At 51.4% G+C, this 17,365-nt stretch overlaps 7 protein-coding genes across 9 annotated transcripts; 2 read left to right on the top strand and 5 right to left on the bottom strand.

Annotated features, from left to right (window-relative positions):
* The first annotated feature begins 828 nt into the window (after positions 1-828).
* On the top strand, positions 829-3,713 carry J3458_001295 (uncharacterized protein). 2 transcript variants are annotated; one of them, XM_007812115.2, is made up of 3 exons: positions 829-1,114; positions 1,170-1,903; positions 1,958-3,713. In XM_007812115.2, exons 1-3 carry the CDS (start codon positions 1,090-1,092, stop codon positions 3,422-3,424), a joined length of 2,226 nt encoding a protein of 741 aa, XP_007810306.2. In that variant the 5' UTR covers positions 829-1,089; the 3' UTR covers positions 3,425-3,713. The 2 variants fall into 2 exon arrangements, with proteins under 2 accessions (XP_007810306.2, XP_065978530.1); XM_066116645.1 differs by lacking the exon at positions 829-1,114 and having other exon boundaries at positions 1,129-1,903.
* Positions 3,629-4,428, bottom strand: J3458_001296 (uncharacterized protein; the record flags this gene model as incomplete). The annotated part of the gene is made up of 3 exons (XM_066116646.1): positions 3,629-3,823; positions 3,902-4,294; positions 4,366-4,428. The coding sequence occupies 3 exons, from the start codon at positions 4,426-4,428 to the stop codon at positions 3,629-3,631; spliced, it is 651 nt and encodes a 216-aa protein (XP_065978531.1).
* An 877-nt stretch (positions 4,429-5,305) lies between these two features.
* On the bottom strand, positions 5,306-8,701 carry NAG4_1 (Synaptic vesicle transporter SVOP). The gene is made up of 3 exons (XM_066116647.1): positions 7,959-8,701; positions 7,639-7,850; positions 5,306-7,575 (listed from the first exon to the last, which is right to left on the bottom strand). Exons 1-3 carry the CDS (start codon positions 8,477-8,479, stop codon positions 6,533-6,535), a joined length of 1,776 nt encoding a protein of 591 aa, XP_065978532.1. The 5' UTR covers positions 8,480-8,701; the 3' UTR covers positions 5,306-6,532.
* On the top strand, positions 5,363-6,406 carry TR07_1 (putative dehydrogenase tr07; the record flags this gene model as incomplete). The annotated part of the gene is made up of 1 exon (XM_007812113.1): positions 5,363-6,406. The coding sequence occupies one exon, from the start codon at positions 5,363-5,365 to the stop codon at positions 6,404-6,406; it is 1,044 nt and encodes a 347-aa protein (XP_007810304.1).
* Positions 8,702-9,620: 919 nt separating the features above from the next.
* J3458_001299 (uncharacterized protein) lies at positions 9,621-10,256 on the bottom strand (the record flags this gene model as incomplete). The annotated part of the gene is made up of 2 exons (XM_066116648.1): positions 9,621-9,893; positions 9,981-10,256. 2 exons carry the CDS (start codon positions 10,254-10,256, stop codon positions 9,621-9,623), a joined length of 549 nt encoding a protein of 182 aa, XP_065978533.1.
* Positions 10,257-11,583: 1,327 nt separating this feature from the next.
* On the bottom strand, positions 11,584-12,013 carry J3458_001300 (uncharacterized protein; the record flags this gene model as incomplete). Its single annotated transcript, XM_066116649.1, has 2 exons — positions 11,584-11,684; positions 11,893-12,013. The coding sequence occupies 2 exons, from the start codon at positions 12,011-12,013 to the stop codon at positions 11,584-11,586; spliced, it is 222 nt and encodes a 73-aa protein (XP_065978534.1).
* Positions 12,014-12,367: 354 nt separating this feature from the next.
* J3458_001301 (uncharacterized protein) lies at positions 12,368-15,562 on the bottom strand. 2 transcript variants are annotated; one of them, XM_066116650.1, is made up of 3 exons: positions 15,301-15,562; positions 12,872-15,230; positions 12,368-12,815 (listed from the first exon to the last, which is right to left on the bottom strand). In XM_066116650.1, the coding sequence occupies exons 2-3, from the start codon at positions 14,989-14,991 to the stop codon at positions 12,644-12,646; spliced, it is 2,292 nt and encodes a 763-aa protein (XP_065978535.1). In that variant the 5' UTR covers positions 14,992-15,230; positions 15,301-15,562; the 3' UTR covers positions 12,368-12,643. The 2 variants fall into 2 exon arrangements, with proteins under 2 accessions (XP_065978535.1, XP_065978536.1); XM_066116651.1 differs by having other exon boundaries at positions 12,368-15,230.
* Positions 15,563-17,365: the final 1,803 nt, after the last annotated feature.

Raw genomic sequence — 17,365 nt, forward strand, 5'->3', positions numbered from 1 at the left:
GGTGGAATTCTGACAAGCAAAGATGTACATGGATGTGAAACTGCCTTGTTGTTTGTATGGAGAGCGGGTAGACTCCTGCAAACCGAACTATGCTAATAGAAAAGGCCAATGAACGAGCCATGACGAATCCAAGGTTCAAGTTTGCTCTGGTGCAGCTGAAGAAAGATCTTGAAAGTCGGGGCTTTTGCTCCATGTTCGTACTACATGGTAAAAGTTCACCTTTTCCGCGGGGCAATCCGACAATATCACGCGTGCTGCAGTGAGGCAACAAGCCCCGGCTGGCTCAAACAAAAATAGTGATGGTTGAATGCACGCTCCAGCTGGGCTGACTACTTCACTCCATGTTGACTCGGTGAGGCTGGCTGAATATTGGACTCCGCGAGGTACCTAACGTAAGTGACAACGATGCTAATGGTTGTCTTGTAACTCACCAGGTTGACTCTCGGTACAGATCGCCAGAGGTGGGCTAATCAATTGTCGGACGGTACTCCGTATAAGGGGTCTAAACACATGAAATAGTGTGGCGTGGCCACGCCCTTTTTTTTGTGTAACATGGAGGCCAGGGTTGGAACCCAAAAGTTTTCATTCCTCCAGCTTTTTGACGCTGTCGACGCCGGGCTACAGCACTTCCCAAGATCTTGCTGCCTGGACAGACGTGTCTAACGGAATGTCTTGGCTATGATGCGAACTGACTATGGTTTACTCCGAGCATGTTGCATGGTAATGTTGTGTAACTATCCAAGGCCAAGCGCTATGGATTATGTAATTGTCGAGCTCCAGCTCAACTGTCATGCAGACTCACCGTTGACGCCACTATTTGCCAACACGGGCGTGGCTTGGCGGCAACAACTCCCTCACTCATCAACCAAAAGATCTTGACCCATTTCATTTCTAGACCAGGACGCAATGAGATATTGAATGCGATAACAAGAACCAGGAGGTTTTCTGGGGGGGCGCGAAATCATCCGGAACAGGTGGTGATAGTGCCATTGTGAGGGGGGTTTGCGACGTCCAGGAAACTCGGCGTTTCATCACATTACTCAGTTCGCGACTTATGCTTGGACTCGGCTCTAGGCAACCAGTGAAAAGATGCCGAAATCAGTTTGCATCGTAGGTAAGTCTAGATGGATAGGCTATGCATGAGACCTGTAGCTGATGCCCTGCTCTAGGCGCTGGGCCGTCCGGTCTTCTTGCGGCCAAGAACCTCCTGTGCAACGCCCCAAAGGGCTGCTTCAAAGTCACCGTGTTCGACGCTCATGATGGCATTGGCGGGCTATGGCCAACCTCAAAGACGGATACGAAGCGTCAGGTGCACCCTTTGATGGTAGCCAACCAAAGCAAACACACCATGCAGTTTAGCGATCATGCCTGGGAAGATGGCGCTCCTCAGCTCCCACGGGCCTGGCAAGTTGGCCGCTACTTGGAGAAGTACATGTCTCGCTACTTGTCTTCACACCCGGACTTCAGCTTGCATCTCAACACGCGAGTCGTCCGAGCAGAGCAAAGGGATGGAGATGGCAGTGGGTGGGATGTGCGACTCGAGTCTGGGGGCCGGGAGCAGACACAGCATTTCGAACATCTAGTTGTTGCATCAGGCTATTTCGGCAAGCCCATTACTCCGGAGGGGGTGTCACTTGCACCTTCGGCAGCAATCCCAATCATTCATAGCAGCCAATATAGGGACTTGAAGAATCTTCTTCGAACCCGTAGCTCTGCCAAGGGCAAGATTCTCGTTGTTGGGGGTCAGATGTCTGGTGTTGAGGTTGCGGGAACCATTGCTTCGCATTTGTCGTCTGCCACAAACTCGCCCAATGATTTCTCGGTGCCCGACATCGATCAGTGCTCAATTCATCATATCATCCAACGGCCAATCTGGGTCTTTCCTTTACACACAACTGCTGAGGTAGGCCCCCTATTCGACAACTCTTTGGCTGCTCGGAGCTGACACTGGACACAGCCCAATGCTGCTGCCGCGCCGTTCCTACCTCTGGACTTCTCATCCTACAATCGAAACAATCGACCACTTCCCTTGGTCAACACTCAGGGTCACGTCGATGAGAAAACTGCACAAGTCGTGAATGGCATTTTCCAAAACGCTTTGGGGACGGACCAGTCTGCCTTTTCGTCTCTCCTTTATGTCGATGATGCAGCAAAGACTCAGCCACCTTACTTGGCAGTCAGCGACTGGTATTGCGATTTCGTGAGATCAGGACTAATATCCCTATCCAACGGGAAGTTCGAATCACTCAACGGAAACACAGCCAAACTTGATAATGGGACGCAAATCGAGGACGTCGTAGCGGTAGTGCTAGCTACAGGTTTTGATCCATCACCCTGCATTAGCTGCCTGCCCAGCCAGGTTTTGAAGACACTCAACCACTCTCCGCAGCACACAGAACAGCCACTTGCATTGGCGTTCCATGCAACCCACCATCCAGACATTACAGGATTAGGGTTTGTTGGCTTCTACAGATCTCCATACTGGGGAGTGATGCAAATGCAGGCCCGTTTCCTGGCACAATACTGGTCCACGCCCATAGATGCGCTCCCTCAGGCACTAGAGTTGAAACTGAAGTCCGACACGTCCATTCAAAGAACGCTTGACCTCCGAGATGACGCACGACTCTCACAGTTCCCGATGGGCGACTATCCTTTCCTCATGCAGGAATTCTCTGAAGCACTTTCAATACCGAGAGTAGATCCGTTGTTGAGCGGTATTCCCACGCTCTCATATAATAATCTTCCCTTAGACATGCTCACTCCCGCAAGATATGCATCACCGTCAGACGACGCTTCAGCAAAGGCAGACGCGGAAAAGATGCGACAAGACACCGTAAACGTTGCTATGGATGGCCTGACAACACCCCGCTTTATTCCACGCGCCGTGTTCCGAAGTCTCCTGGGCACGTGGAAGCTCGAAAGAGAACTAACAAGCAGGCTGCCAACACACCCGAGCGGTCATTTCAGCGGCACGGCCCGGTTCCTTCTGAGAGACAAGACGTCAGATGGTCTGCAGTGCGCCAGGCAAGGTCTAGGGTTATCCGATCCCCATGAAGATGGAGGCATGGAATACCTATACATTGAAGATGGAGAATTCAAGACTGAGCAAGGATTCGGCTTTAGAGCAAGCAGACGCTACGTCTGGCGATACGATGAGAAGAAGGAATCATTGACCGTCTGGTTCGCCAAACCTGGCGATCCTAAGCGAGCAGACTACTTATTCCACGAGATTGAGTTCTTACAGCCGGAGAATGGTCGTGAGGAGGGGTGGTCTGCAAAGGCAGGACACCTTTGCATTGATGACTACTATGACGTCAAGTATAATTTTGCATTTCAAGCTGTCAACTTGAAGAACTGGAGCATAGAATACACAGTCAAAGGGCCCAAGAAGGATTACTCGATCAAGGGGGGATACACTAGATAGATTTCCAAGAATTGGGTATTTATTCATAGTTACCAGTCATTTCCTCCCTAGACAGATCCGGTTAGACTTATACTCGACGGGCATCTTGAATACACAGATGGAGAAAAGACTAGTGTTCTATTCCACGCTGGGTTGATCATGAGTCTAGTAAACGCTTTTGGAACACCAAACATTCCGTATATCCCCACAAGTCTACACACCCGCTCACGTAGTAGTCGCAGCAGCCGGGGCTCGCAATAATCCGTCTTCCAGCGAGAAGCTACCATCAGCGCCTACAGGTTTGATCTTATTACAATCATCGGTTATGTTCTCTCGAGCATCGTAAAAGTGGGCTTGATCGAGCTCGTTCAGCTGATCTCTTGTTTCCGAACTTAGAGATTGGGTCATCTGCGCGAAATCCTGCTGAAAAAATGTCAAAACACATATCCTGAGCCGAAAAACCAAGAAAGCAAACTCGATTCTCACCAATCCCCTTACAAGCAGTGATCTCTGCTCTGCCAGCATTCGATCCGCCACTGCCTCCACAGCCCGGTTTCGAGGGCGTGCCTCCTCCTCCTGCGGCGGCACTGACGTGCCTGATGACGTCTTATTGTTGTGGCGGGTAGACCACCATGTCGTGCTCCGTCGCCCTTCGCTGTCGTAAGGGCCGGTCGTAACCACCGAAGCTGTGGCCTGTGCATAATAGAATTCCACAGTCAGCCTGGCAAGCTTGCCCTTCAGGTACGCAATCTTTGTCTTCAGTCGCTCATTATCTTGGAGAAGTCGCTTCCTCTCTTCGGCCTCTTCCAGCCTTGCGTTGTGCATAACTTGGAGCTGGTTCTGCAGGCTGACGATCTGAAAAGAGTGCTTCTTGACTCTGCCTTCAGTTTGCTGTATGTGTGACGGTGGTCAGGCGTCATCCGCGGAGAGTATGTAGATTGGGAGAGGGAGGGGAACTTTACATCAAGAGCGGCCAGTAGTTGTTGCAACTGTCCATCGGGTGTGAGGGCCTCGTCAGACCCCATTTTGGCGGTTGTAGGCTATGTTTGTAAGTCTACACAGTATTCTTGTCTAGATAATGTTGGCGGAAGTGCAAAGTAGGATCCGTCAAACTTCTTCTGGGGAAATTCCAAACATTTAATGTAGCTCGAGTTGGGAGGGCAGGTGCAAGCCGGCAAGCACGCATGCTGCCAGCTGACAAGCACGGCATTCGAGGTTCGGGACCGGGCAAGGGCAAGGGTAAATAGATGTTGGTATTGAACGCCATTCAACGTAATACAAGAATAGGATGTTTGATTGGTATACTTGGAGCTTTAGATATATTATATTTTTTACTATATTATTAAATTAAATTATGGAAAAAATATATATATAAAAAAGGTAAATAAAAGGTATCTGGTATGTAGTACTATATTTGAACTATACTATGTTATAACCCTCCGCAACGAGGATGAACTAGCTCACAGTGTGCATATTTTAGCGTTCATTAGTTGAATATATAGCCGTTTTATCAGATTGAATATTAATTATTTACTACTTAATGAACTACCATATTTGTAAGGACTCTGCTCACGAATACGCCGATACGTCGAAGTATAATCTGAGAGGCGCAAAACGTATTTGACCAGAAAAAATCCAGAATTTACCATGCTACAATGTACTGAATCAATTTTGGGTCAAGTACTCTTTTGCTTTTCCTCTGCACTTGAGTAGCCTTCCCAATTGGATATATTTTGTGGGAGTGTATCAAAATGACGAATTGGAGACTGCAGCACTCATGATGGCAGACCTGTACGAAGTACGACGCCAAGAGTTGCGGCGTCCATTCCAGGATCTAGGTGCAGCCATTCCCCTCCCCTCCTCACGTCTCATCAAGAACCCAAGTCTGACAACAGCCGCGGCTTTTTTTTTTCCCATCATGAAAACTCATTAAAAAGTATCCAGTCATCACAGTCGACCATGAAGCTCGCTTTGTTCAGCACCAAGCCATACGACAAAAAGTTCTTCGACGCCGCCCGCGAGGCGAGACAGCAGACCAACATCGAGGTCACCTATCATGAGGCATCCCTCAACGACGACACAGTCGCTTTGGCTGAAGGGGCCGACGCCGTATGTGTGTTTGTTAACGACTCAGTGGGCAGCACCGTCATCGATCAGCTGGCCAGTCATGGAATCAAGGCGATTCTTTTGCGATGCGCCGGCTTCAACAACGTGGACCTCGCGGCCGCCGAGAAGCACGGCATCGCCGTCGCCAACGTGCCGTCATATTCGCCAGAGGCCGTTGCCGAATTTGCAGTCGCCCTCATGCAAACCTTGAACCGCAACACTCACCGGGCATACAACCGCGTTCGAGAAGGCAACTTTGCTCTCGACGGACTGCTGGGCCGTACGCTCCACGGCAAGACGGTGGGCATTGTGGGAACAGGCAAGATTGGCATCGCCACGGCTCGTATTATGAAGGGGTTCGGTTGCAGAGTCATTGCCTACGATCCATTTCCATCCCCAGCGTTCAAGGAAATCGGCGAATACAAGACTCTTGACGAGCTGCTGCCGGAATGCGACATTATTAGCCTGCATTGCCCGTTGACGGAGTCTACCCGCCATATTGCCAATGAGGAGAATCTCAGCAAGATGAAGGACGGGGCGATGCTGGTGAATACGTCTAGAGGCGGTCTCATCGACACGACATCAGTCATCAAGGCCCTGAAGAACAAACGTCTCGGAGGCCTGGCCCTGGACGTGTACGAGGGCGAAGGGTCGCTCTTTTACAGCGACCACTCGGGGGAGATTATAGACGACGACGTCTTGATGCGGCTGACCACATTCCACAACGTATTGGTGTGTGGGCACCAGGCCTTCTTCACCGTTGAAGCGTTGACGGAGATTGCGGACTGCACGTTTCGAAATATTGAAGAGATTGTCAGAGATGGAACTTGTAGGAACTTGCTGACCAAGAGATTGGAATTAAACAGTTCCCCGTCTCTACCAGTCAGAAATGTGTAGTTTGAATGATTATCGTTATTAAGAAAATTCTAGCTAGGGCCTCCAGTCTATAGCAACCATGGCTCTTAATTTCTACAAAGAAAAAGAAGAAGAAAGAAAAGAACTTTGCTCAATGCGCTTCCTTTCTCAAGGATTGCTGACATAACTCCTGGCTCTTCTCAAATCGGCGTCATGCTCCAAATCATCCCGCACAAGACCCTGGCCCCCATTCGCATCGCCTTTCCTCGCCTTCTCGACATCATCCACCCCAGAGCCCTCGGCACTGTCCCCTCCATACGCATACTTGCTTCTCGCACGGATTCTAGCACCATATTTCCAGAACAGGAACGGAATAGCACAGCAGGCCAAGCTGATGAAGGCGAGCAGCGACGAGGCCCACTGATCGCCCAGCCGATCGTACATCTGCTCCGTAAACAGTACCACGCCAGCGCCCCAAAAGCTCCTGATGAACGTCTTGGCCGCCAGAGCCGAGGCAGCCTGGTGCTGATACGAATCCACGAGGTAATTGTTGGCCGAGTTGTACAGGAAAATGAAGCCAAAGCCGACTGGGAATCCGCCCATGGCCGGCCCAGCCCAAGACAACTGCGGATACGACGACCACGCAAAGATGAAGAGACCCACGGGTATGAACCAGCACGAAGCCATCATGGGGATCAGGCGCACCTCGGCCGGAGGGTGGCCGTTGTGCCGCCTCACAAGCGACATGTAGTGCTTGTTGACGAGCGGCGAGAGAAACGCAGAGCCAAGCACGCCCACCGCCACGGGGATGAACATCAGCCCCGTCTTGCCCGCAGAGTACCCCTTGCCCTTTTGGTATATGATTGGGAATGCGACGAAGAACATGTACAAGAGACCGTAGAGGACGCTCATGTACAGCGAGATGAGGAAGACGATGAGCTCCTGGAAGAGCAGCTGGAAAGGGCGGAACAGAAAGATGCGCAGGCGCTCCGCCATGGGCCGCAGGTCTAGGTCCTGCTCGGTGACGTGGGAGTCGTCGCCAGTGGAGGCGCGGAGCTTCCGGGCGCGGCGGTCGAGGATCGTCGGCGCGTACGTCTCGGGCACGGTGAAGGTGATGAGGAACCAGACCACGCCGGCGAAGATGAGCTGGATCCAGTAGAGCCACCGCCAGCCGGCGGCATCGGAGAGGTAGCCGCCGATGAGGGGACCGACTGACAAGAGAATGGGTTAGCACGTCTTGGTCCTTGTGGTGACATGATGGCAGGGAAACGTACTCGCAGGACCGATAAAAGGAGCCGCCGAAAACGCCGCCATGGGCACGCCGCGCTCTTCGTTCTTCCATAAATCCGCCAGCGTCCCACCTACAAGCGTCATTGGCGCAGAAAAGGCAATGCCGTCAATGGCTCGGCAGACGAGCAGCGTGGCCATGTTCTTGGACACGGCGCACGGGATGATGAAGACGACGGCAATGAGCAGTGTAGATCCGCTATCAGCAAAGAACAAACGGTCAGCGTCTGCCATCACATATCTCCAAGATGAAATACTGAAAACAGAAAGAGATAGAGAGAAGAGGAGAAAAGGGGAGACGACTTACTATATGATCCTCCGGCCGTAAATCTCGCTCAGCGGCGCAAACACCATGGGCCCAACACCAAAGCCCACCACAAACAGCGTGATACTCAGCAGGGCCACCTCCTCGCTCGTGCCAAACTCCTCCGCCACGCCGCTAATGTTGGCCGTCACCACAGACGACGCCATCGCCACGACGAAGCACGTCAGCGCCACCACCATGGTGCAGTACCACTTGAACGCCTTGCTCCAGTTCTTGGGGTTCCCCGGGTCGTCGGGCGTGAACGCGACGAGCTTGTGCGTCTGGTCGAGCGGGATCTCGCCCGTGCGAGAAGGAACCGTGTACTCGTCCATGCGGGCGCCAGAGGTGAGCGTCCGGTAGGGCAAGTTGACGTCGAGATTAGGGTCGAGGGCTTCCTTTTGAGGAGCATGAGCCCTGTGAGATGGTCTCCTCGAAGAAGACGAGCATCGTGTGGACGAAGAGGTGTCCACGGTGACTGCGTGTTGGGAAGCATCCGCCTCGGAGGGGGCATCTTGTGCCTCCATGGTCGTCTTCAAGAGGAAAAGAGGGATCGTCGTCCAAGGAGAACACCAATGTTGAAGCAAAAAAGACACTGCGGGCCAAGGCAAGGAGCAGTTTTGAAAAAAACGACGACTATACGCAGCTATATATAATATGTCAACCAGGGTGTGTCCGCCCAGAAACCTCTTTTCATGGCTTTCCTCGGAAACCCTCTAGCCAATCCCATCACACCATTTCACGTCAACACATAGCCGAACCCGTGTACCGCGAACGGTTATCGCGGACAAGCCGCGTCGGGAAGAAAGTGAACTAGCAGCCATCCCCACAAGGCATAAAAAGAGCGTCAGAATACTGGATCCCTGTGAGCTTTCAGGCACGGTGCCACGCCAGGTAAGGATTGGGCGCCAAGGTGGCGCATGGCCAAAGTCCGCGGAAAATCTTGCCCCCCCACCGACGGAGCGAGCAAACGAGTAACCATCGTCGGATTCGATCCACTCTTGGGCCCATGATGTTGTACATACTAGTTACTAGTACTAGCTCATGCTGTCGAGGAAATAAGCTCGGATATTAGGGACGAAGCCGTGGACGATTGCGAAGCCGAGAATGGGTCCCATGCTTAGAAACGACAAAAGCACAAAACCCAAGAGATATCAAGTTACGATAAAATCTGGCGGCAAAGAATATTTGACCCAATTGCTATTCTCTATATATATGTTAACTTGTTGTCCTTTTTCTAATTTCCTATGCCTTACTTCGTCTGCTCTCCCTGTACTTCGGACCCCGGTCTGACATGGTGAATTCTTCTGGGACTCCACCCGGCGCCGATGTGGGCCCGGCCCTCGGTCGGCCAGGGTGTACCTAGGAATTCCTCTTTGCAAAATTTGGTTCCCAGCGCCGGCATCGGTCATGATAACAGATGAAGCGCGGTCTAGGGTTCATTCGGATTCCAGCTTGGCGCCCGGTTTCCTCCATCTAGACCCTCAAGCCGGTCGTTGAGTCAACGGCAGTGGAGCCTTGACGGCCCGTGTACTCCGTAACGTCTTGATAGTTTGAAGTCGCAAAGGTTGCCGGCTCGCGCTCCCATTGGCCCGCTCGCATAAGATTGAGTTTCTGCCCAGAATGTCAAACCCCACAACTCCCTATGCAAGCCCTAACATGAGCCTCTTATCGTAATTGCACGTCAAGCCTTATGATGCCATTAACTCCCTCAATCAAGTCCACCGATGTCGTGCCGCTCATCCTGTCGCTGCCTCTGGCTCTGGTGTACCAGCCTGCTCGCTCAAATGCAGACCGTCTCTCCACGAAGTTCGTGCCCACGGTGCCGTCAAAAGGATTAACAATACCGCCAATATCCGGCGTTTTCGTCACGCTGGGGCTTTCGCCATACCCCGTGACGCTATCGCCATGGTGATCAACCAGACGCACGCCTCCGTCCAACTGGACAGCTGTCCTTGTAAGCGGCTCAAACCGTCCCGAGTCCACCGCCCATGCCTTTGCCCACCCGGAAGAGCTAAACGCCTAAACAACCAACTCCGGCGAGGAATCTAGGGAAATCTCAGTCAGGTCGTCATATGTTGTAATCGTCTGTCCCCGGATTTCGAGGGGATATGATGGGATGTCCCGGAATGCATCGCGGAACACGTCTATCTCCCCGTAACTCTCCTCAGCTTGCCAGGGCTCCGAATTATTTTGTCTCCGAACCCTCTCATCACTGAAAATGTTCGTATTCAAGTGACGCATCGTGCCACCATAAGAAAGATCATGGAACAGGTCTGGCGGAACAGTGAAGAACACAATCATTTGCTTGTTGAAGACGGTGTCTGTGGCGTTCGGCGGTGACTCTGCCGCAAAGGAAGCTACAACTCGGACACCATGTCTTGTGTCTGATGCGGCCGCATATAGTATTGGTATTGCAGAAAAAGCTGCTCCGGGGGGCCGAAACCACACTTTCCGAAGGAGACGTGTAACAGACCCAATCGGGGCGTCAGTTCCCAGGCAAAGGCAACCTGTCCGAGGGTCAGTGAACAGGATGTGATATCCATCGCTGAGAGGCACAGCACGGTAATGGTCTGCACTCCTTGCCGATACAGTCCGTATAGCCCCACTGTCTGATACCTGGCCGTCTCGAAATGCTCTCGATCTCATGCACATGGGCCTCGTGGGTTCGCCCGATCTTGTAGCCATGGCTTGGTGGCTGTCCAATCTTGTAACTCCAGTGCTCCAAAGTGACGCCAAGTGTGTTCTTTCTGCTCCCATGATCGTAGTACAAAGTTCATTCTCCGAATCCATCAAGGGATCAAGCGGGTTCAATAAGCCAGCTGCAGAGCTGATTAGGCGAAGCTTTTGGGCCGTATCAGTCCCTCGCCGCGCCGGTAGAAAGTACAAGAAGTCGCTTGGAGACGACAGTGGAAACCACCTGCTAAGATCTTGACCTGTCAAAGCATCCACCTAGTGTAGCTCGATTCCGGCCGCGCATCCAAAGGCCACGCAGTCTCGCTGCGGACAAATTGCAACCGACCGTGGTGGATCATCAGCCGTGCAGATGTTTCTATATACGGATCTCTCCCCAACTTCCACAGCAGGCGGTTCTTGGGGTGACCTTTCATAGCAAACGCAATGTTTGGCTGATCCTGTCAGTGAATTTTCTCTTGGAGTTGGCACAGAGCCCGATCCCGACGGCCCAGCCGTGCACGAGGCAATGGGCGACAACCTCGAAGTAAGTTGCTCGTGCTTTGCAATTTCACAAACCATACCAACACGCCCTTCCATTAGAAATGCCACCGAATGTCTCCCTGATGAGGTATCCATGCTGGAACACAGAATCCGGCGAGGGCAAATAATGCTTGCAACGGGGCGCATGAAACCCAGAGGCATGCCTTGTCTACGTCTCAAGGGCACCGACCAAGCCGAAAGCCCAGGCTGACAAACGTGATTCAGCTCGTATATATAGGCCAGTTGATCTAGAGTCGCAATCAGATAGCGCCCGCAGAGACTGACTGTAAATGATACGTCTCCGTGCAGCTGACTCTTCCGGCGTCCAATCGGTAGTTGTCGAAAGTCGGTTTCTCCCACTTGAGCGAATGTCCTCCCATTTGGGTTGGCGAGATTACACTCCCTTGAAATCCACTTACTCATTATCCGTTCCTGGCTTGTCCCAGGCGATCTTGCCAATCCCATTGGCGTGATGATGCGCAGCATGCTGCTCCACCATCCCCCTTGCTTGAGCATCTGCACGAGCAGTGTGCCATGCAAGCTTGCAGAAAACCAAGACCGGCACGTGTGACGGGCAGCATTGAAATCTGTAGTCGAAAGAAAAGAATAGATGTATTGCAGTATTTCTGTGGGGACATTCATTGAACTTGGTTTGTCTGTCCAATAAGCGCGCTGCATTAGCAGAAAGTTCGACGCCTTTGCCTCTTGGACTTTGCGAACATACCTTCCGTTTCGGCATAATCGCGCATGTAGCCAGCTCCTCGGGCTGTCTCTGCTTGATTCGACTGCCCTGGGGAAGCTCGGATACTACGGTCGTCCAGAGGCATGCGGGTCGCAACAACCATCGTACCAAGAGACTGATCTAGTGACCGGGTGTCGGTTAATGACGCTCTTCGAGACGCCTTTGCGGAGTAGAATCCAGCTACTCCTCGTGAAACGAATATCTGTGACGACGTCTTGTTGGTATGTTTGGTCTTATTGTCACAATCGACCTGCTGTTACGTATCTAGGTAGTAGGAGGCGTTAGGAGAAAGTAGTAGATATTTTAGGACATGGGCAAAGTTAGGTGATGATGTGAATAAGAGATGATGTACCGAGTATTCGCAGCCTCCTTGGTATTTGTGTGTTAACTTGGAGGTGATTGACTCGCACCTTCCTGACGGAATAAATCATGCACCCAGAGGCACTTAACAAACCAACTTTCACGTCTGACCCTTTACAAGCTCACCCTGGCATCCTCATCGTTTCCTCATAATTGATCTAATTACCACAACTAGAGTCTTGAAGAGCCAGCTAACAAGATAGGTATTACTAACACGGGTTCCCACGTAAACCACCAGTCCACCCATCATGTGTCTGATAATTCGTCCTCATTATGTCATCACTCCTATCCACGTATAACCCAGCAGCCAAAAAATGCATCACCAAAAGTCCAAGTTCCAACAAGTCATAAACAGCAAACACCTCTGGAGCACTCAAGATGTTTGTGTGCTGTCTATCCATACATTATCCTCTCCAATACCCAACGAGCTGTCTGCATTCGGTAGGATCAGACCAGGACGGCCTTGGGACGAACGATCGCCCTCCGTGGTGGCCTCATCGTCGGCTAGCGGCGGTGGATCACGGTAGATCCATGGAAGTTGTAAGCTGTGCCTGTGTTAGTGCAAAAATTTTCCCGGGGGGGGTGCCCTCATGCCACTCACGGAGTAACTAAGCTTGGGTTGACAAACGTCAAGCCTCTCTCTTTGAACTCGTCTAGAGTGCTTCCCCTTCTCAGGATTTGACGCTGAAAATGTGGAACATCATCATCCGAGGCCTCTTCTTCTACAGCTCGTTCGCCCTCGCCGTTTTGCTCTCGCCCATTTCGAATCGCTCTTAGCGCAATCACTCTTGTAAGAGGCTCAAATCGTCGGGTAAAGTAGTAGCTATACCAGACCGTAAATGGAATAAGTGGCAAGACTGCAACAGACTGCACAAATGCCCTAGAAGAGGCTATTTGCCCCACCATGACTGTCTCGAAAACCAGAAGGCCAATGACTATGCGATGGCAGATTATACGCCACGCACCGCCCGTAGCATGTTGGGGTTGATCCATAGCATACAGCAGCATATACTTGAATGTAAAGTATCCCAGCCCAAAGTAGATTATGCCGAAGATGAGAATTATTTCTCCGTTTAGCAAAACACTGTAGATGATGCACAGGTTGAACACAAGCAGCGCAGTCGGTAGATAAAAGCCGTACTGAAAGGTTGGGGGCTTCTGTAATTCGGCAAAATCGCGGGGCGTGGAGGAGAGCCACCGAGAGATCGGGTAGAGAAATACACTTCCGACTTCCAGTATTCGAAAGGGCATGAGGCCAATTCCCTGCAGAATGATGAAGGACGTGTAGAACAGTGAAAGATCCTCCACGTCACGGGCAATAATCCGGGGTATCAGGCTTGTGTCTTTGAGAAAGCGCCTCAGTACGTTGAAGAATTCGAATCCGGTTCTCGAAACCGCGAACACGAAGAAGGTGTTGAAAAACGTGAAGAAGAAGTTCTTGGAGATGACAGACAACTCCACGTCTCCTTGCGATACCATACCTTGGTGATTTGAAAGCCAGTCATAGAGATATGGGACTGAAACGTTGAGCAACGAGACGATCAGTGTCGGCGCGCTGTTCTGAATGAATGACCTGATGACAGTGTGGTCACTCAGCCACGCGGCAAATTTTGGCAAGACCCGATCAATAGTGCATATGCTTAACAAGGACGCCAGGAATGCCGTGGGAAATATCCAGACGAGCGTCAACACCGTGATGAAGAGTGTGATGGCCCAAGCTTTCAGTCGGCGAATGCCGCGCAAGGCGTAGGTATTCTTCCACACCAGGTCGGAAGGCGAGGGGGTTGGCTTGGTCAAAAGTCTACCAGGTCGAGGATCTATTCTAGCCTGGATAACCATCTGACAAGATGCGACTGAGTCCACAGTGACGAGGGCCATGTCTGTAGGTTCGTATTCCTTCTTCCGAGCTTGGACAATCTGCTCGTCGAGTCGGCGCAGCTTCTCCTCGTAGTAGTCGATTGCATCAACCTTGCGGCTTCGGAGAAGCAGTGGACCGTATCGAATAGACACCTGCGGTCTGTCGCCCGCAAAAATATGCGGCCGGTCTTGCTGGCTTGAGAGAAGCCGGGCGTTCTCGGCAGACTCCTCGTCCCCAGTTATGCCGTGGACTTGACCAATTGTATCATGGTCCACGTCCTGTGTCTGGGTTGCATCGCTGTGTTGCGTTAATGATTCTTGAATTCTGAGATACTTTGCCCAGGAAGCTTCTAGCTTGCGCAATAGCAAGTCTCGATGCCGAACTAACTGATCGAGATACTTCCAGTCCCTACACAATGTGATAGAATCCACGAGGCAAATATCAAGCTTTTCAATCAATTCCTTGAGCTTCTCTTCAGACCTGTGCTTGATCGGTATACCTGTAAGACGGAAAGTTCGATCCGTTACTGTCGACTGCGAGCCCAAATACCTTTGTCTGAGATCGATGATCCGAAACGTCTCCCAATTAATCGAATATAGCGTAATAGCTACAAAAAAATACGTAAAGACGACGTATGCCCACAGGTACGGTCTCTCGCTACTCTTGTCCTCATCGTTGTCTTTGAGCACGTCAAGGCCGCTTCCATACAGTATTGGCGGTGAACCAAATAGCTCTCGGTCGAGTCTATCGTGCTCAGGCTTGTTCGGGTTCAGCCAGGTCTCGTTTCCTCGGAAGCTGAAATTAATCGGCTCTAAGACCACTATCGCAAAAAATGCCATGGTGGAAAAGAGGCGGATAGCCATTTTGAAAAAAGCCAAAAACTACTAAGCATCAGAAACCGTGGGTAGCGTGTATGGAGTGGTGGGATGGTGCCTACCACAAACGCATCCAATCCCGCAGCCGCCAATATTTGGTTTTCGCTGATTTTGTATAACTGCGGAATCCATCCGAAAAACGAATTTGACAATGCCGGCAGGTTAATCTTGGGATCGAGGCGGCGCTTGTGGCCCGCATAGAGCGACGGCCATCGTGGGCGAAGTATCTAAACAAGCAGACCATTAGTGTCTCCTACTTTTCGCAAACGCGTTGCGCATTAGACCTCATTCACTCACGCAAAAGGTAATGAAAGCTGAGACTCCCAGGACGAGGGACAAGACGAGCTGCAGCTTGAGGTCATTGATGGTCTTGCTCCTGGGCGCGATGAGTTCCTCCCGAGAACAGCCGTTATTCTCCGGCCCCGTCATGCTTCATAATTGTGTCGGTGTTCTCGGCACCTGCAGCTGCTAGTGTGGCGGACTGTGCATAGGCAAAGAGATCGGGGGGCTTTGACGTCGGTGACAGCAAGCGATAGACACAAGGGTGACGACAGTGAAGCCATGCCGGGTTGGAAGCTTCAAGATCAACATCAAGCTGGGACCTTGGTCCTGTGACGTCTTGCTTTGCGCACGGGCCATGCATAATAATTTATGCAAATCTTCACCGGGTGTTGCGTAACCAACTACCACTGGGCCCAGTCTACAAATCGTCTCCACCATACGGGGAGCACCGAGAATCTAGGACTCGATTGTCTGAGCAGCAAGGTGCTACTTTCTAGCTTCACTCCAAGTAATTCCCTCTGACTACAAGGGGTGACAAGTACATTCGTATACCTTGCTACCTACCTAGGTAGTTAGACATGTACCCGTTCGAATCCACAAAGCAGGAGCCGAGCCAACGCCTCCCGTCTTCTACTCACTTACCCTACACACTCTGTACGGTATCTGTGTGTATGGTTTTATGTCAACGTTTGGGCACTGTTTGTTGCATACAAAATCAAACACTGGGTTTTACGGCTATGAAAAAGCCATACAAAGTGGCCGGGAATGCCGTGAACGGATCCTTGTCGTTGAGACAATGGGTATTATTCAGCCGAAGGCTGACTCTACATTAATCCATAAGTTTTCCGAATAATGAGGGTTTGGTGCAGGCTTGACAAATAAGTTTCTATTGGTCCAAATTTTGTATGGGAAATCGCGAAAGAAGGCTGGATTGGTTGGTGGCTCTAGAAAAGTGGGTAAAGGACAGCCACCGTCTGTCGGTGCTTCTTTGTTTACTTCTCTGTTTACAATCGTTTACAATCGTTTACAATCGTTTACAATCGCTAAATTTGCCCAGCGATCTGTTCGTTTGCTTGGCCAGCAGCCTTTCTTCCATTATTGAAACAGATGTACCGCATGGTTGGGTATGGATTATGATTCTAGGGGTAATATTAGTCCTAGATCTGAATTGGCAGTCCATTGCCCGTCTTGCGACCGAACAAAATCACCAAGTAATTTCGTTAGCAGGAGGAAATCTGCCAATCCAACTACAACCTGTCTGGAATGCCGGGACCACCGCAATTCCGAGGTAACTGACACCATTGATATACTATATATGCCTCCCTAACCTGATCAAGCGTGCCAGGTCCAAAGGTGCCGTCCTTGCATTGAGAAAGCTGGCTGTCCGTCCTACCTCAGCTGAGAGATCTGCCCCGAAAAGAACCGACAGAGACGCTGGCCTATCGCCTCCTAACCAGAGATCTGGAACCCAACCTACATCGCCAGAGAAGCTACGGCAACAACATACAGCTAGGAGTTTGTTCGGAGAGCCAGGCAGCCAGCCGCAGATAGTGCTGGGGACGCCGATCCCACCAACCCAAGCGAGCTCGCGGCTCTTCCGGGCTCTAGCTCCCTCACCGCCTGTGCCGCCCTCGACCGATCCTGTCGCCTCACATTCTGATCCATCTACTGTCCGAAGCAGCACGACTGGTGTGGACTACTCTTACCTGGCTGTTAGGTTCCACAAGGGCGGGAAGGACTCGCAAGATGATGCCTCCAAGGCCGGCGCCAGGGCCAAGCAGGCCACTATTCGGCGCGACCATCGTTCACGACGCCGTGCAGGGGAGGCTGTGTCACTAACTCCCACAATCTCTCAACTCGGCGTCTTTGAAGGTTCTGATGGTCCTGGAGAAGGTATCCTTGTGCTGTGGTCCCGGCAGTTTGTTCAAGCTAACCACGGAACGTAGCTGGGAGTCAAGATCGACTACAGGCAAATGAGCTCCCAGATGGGGATGGAATGACCAAGGAAGCGGATGACAGGGGACAGTTCTCTGAATCTGATGTTGACGTCGAGGACTATTTCAACTTGCTGCTTTCACCT

The sequence above is a fragment of the Metarhizium acridum genome (genome assembly GCF_019434415.1).
Source record: "Metarhizium acridum strain ARSEF 324 chromosome Unknown scaffold_1, whole genome shotgun sequence".
Classification (NCBI taxonomy): domain Eukaryota; kingdom Fungi; phylum Ascomycota; class Sordariomycetes; order Hypocreales; family Clavicipitaceae; genus Metarhizium; species Metarhizium acridum.

Excerpts from the sequence above, each read along its gene's own strand:
- NAG4_1 (XM_066116647.1), bottom strand. The coding sequence starts at position 8,479 with ATGGAGGCACAAGATGCCCCCTCCGAGGCGGATGCTTCCCAACACGCA. Across the intron at positions 7,851-7,958 it reads TACGGCCGGAGGATCATATA|CGGATCTACACTGCTCATTG; the intron begins GTAAGTCGTCTC and ends CTTTGCTGATAG. Across the intron at positions 7,576-7,638 it reads TCCTTTTATCGGTCCTGCGA|TCGGTCCCCTCATCGGCGGC; the intron begins GTACGTTTCCCT and ends TTCTCTTGTCAG.
- J3458_001301 (XM_066116650.1), bottom strand. The coding sequence starts at position 14,991 with ATGGCTATCCGCCTCTTTTCCACCATGGCATTTTTTGCGATAGTGGTC. Across the intron at positions 12,816-12,871 it reads AACCCAAGCTTAGTTACTCC|CTTACAACTTCCATGGATCT; the intron begins GTGAGTGGCATG and ends ACACAGGCACAG.
- J3458_001295 (XM_007812115.2), top strand. The coding sequence starts at position 1,090 with ATGCCGAAATCAGTTTGCATCGTAG. Across the intron at positions 1,115-1,169 it reads GAAATCAGTTTGCATCGTAG|GCGCTGGGCCGTCCGGTCTT; the intron begins GTAAGTCTAGAT and ends GCCCTGCTCTAG. Across the intron at positions 1,904-1,957 it reads CTTTACACACAACTGCTGAG|CCCAATGCTGCTGCCGCGCC; the intron begins GTAGGCCCCCTA and ends CACTGGACACAG.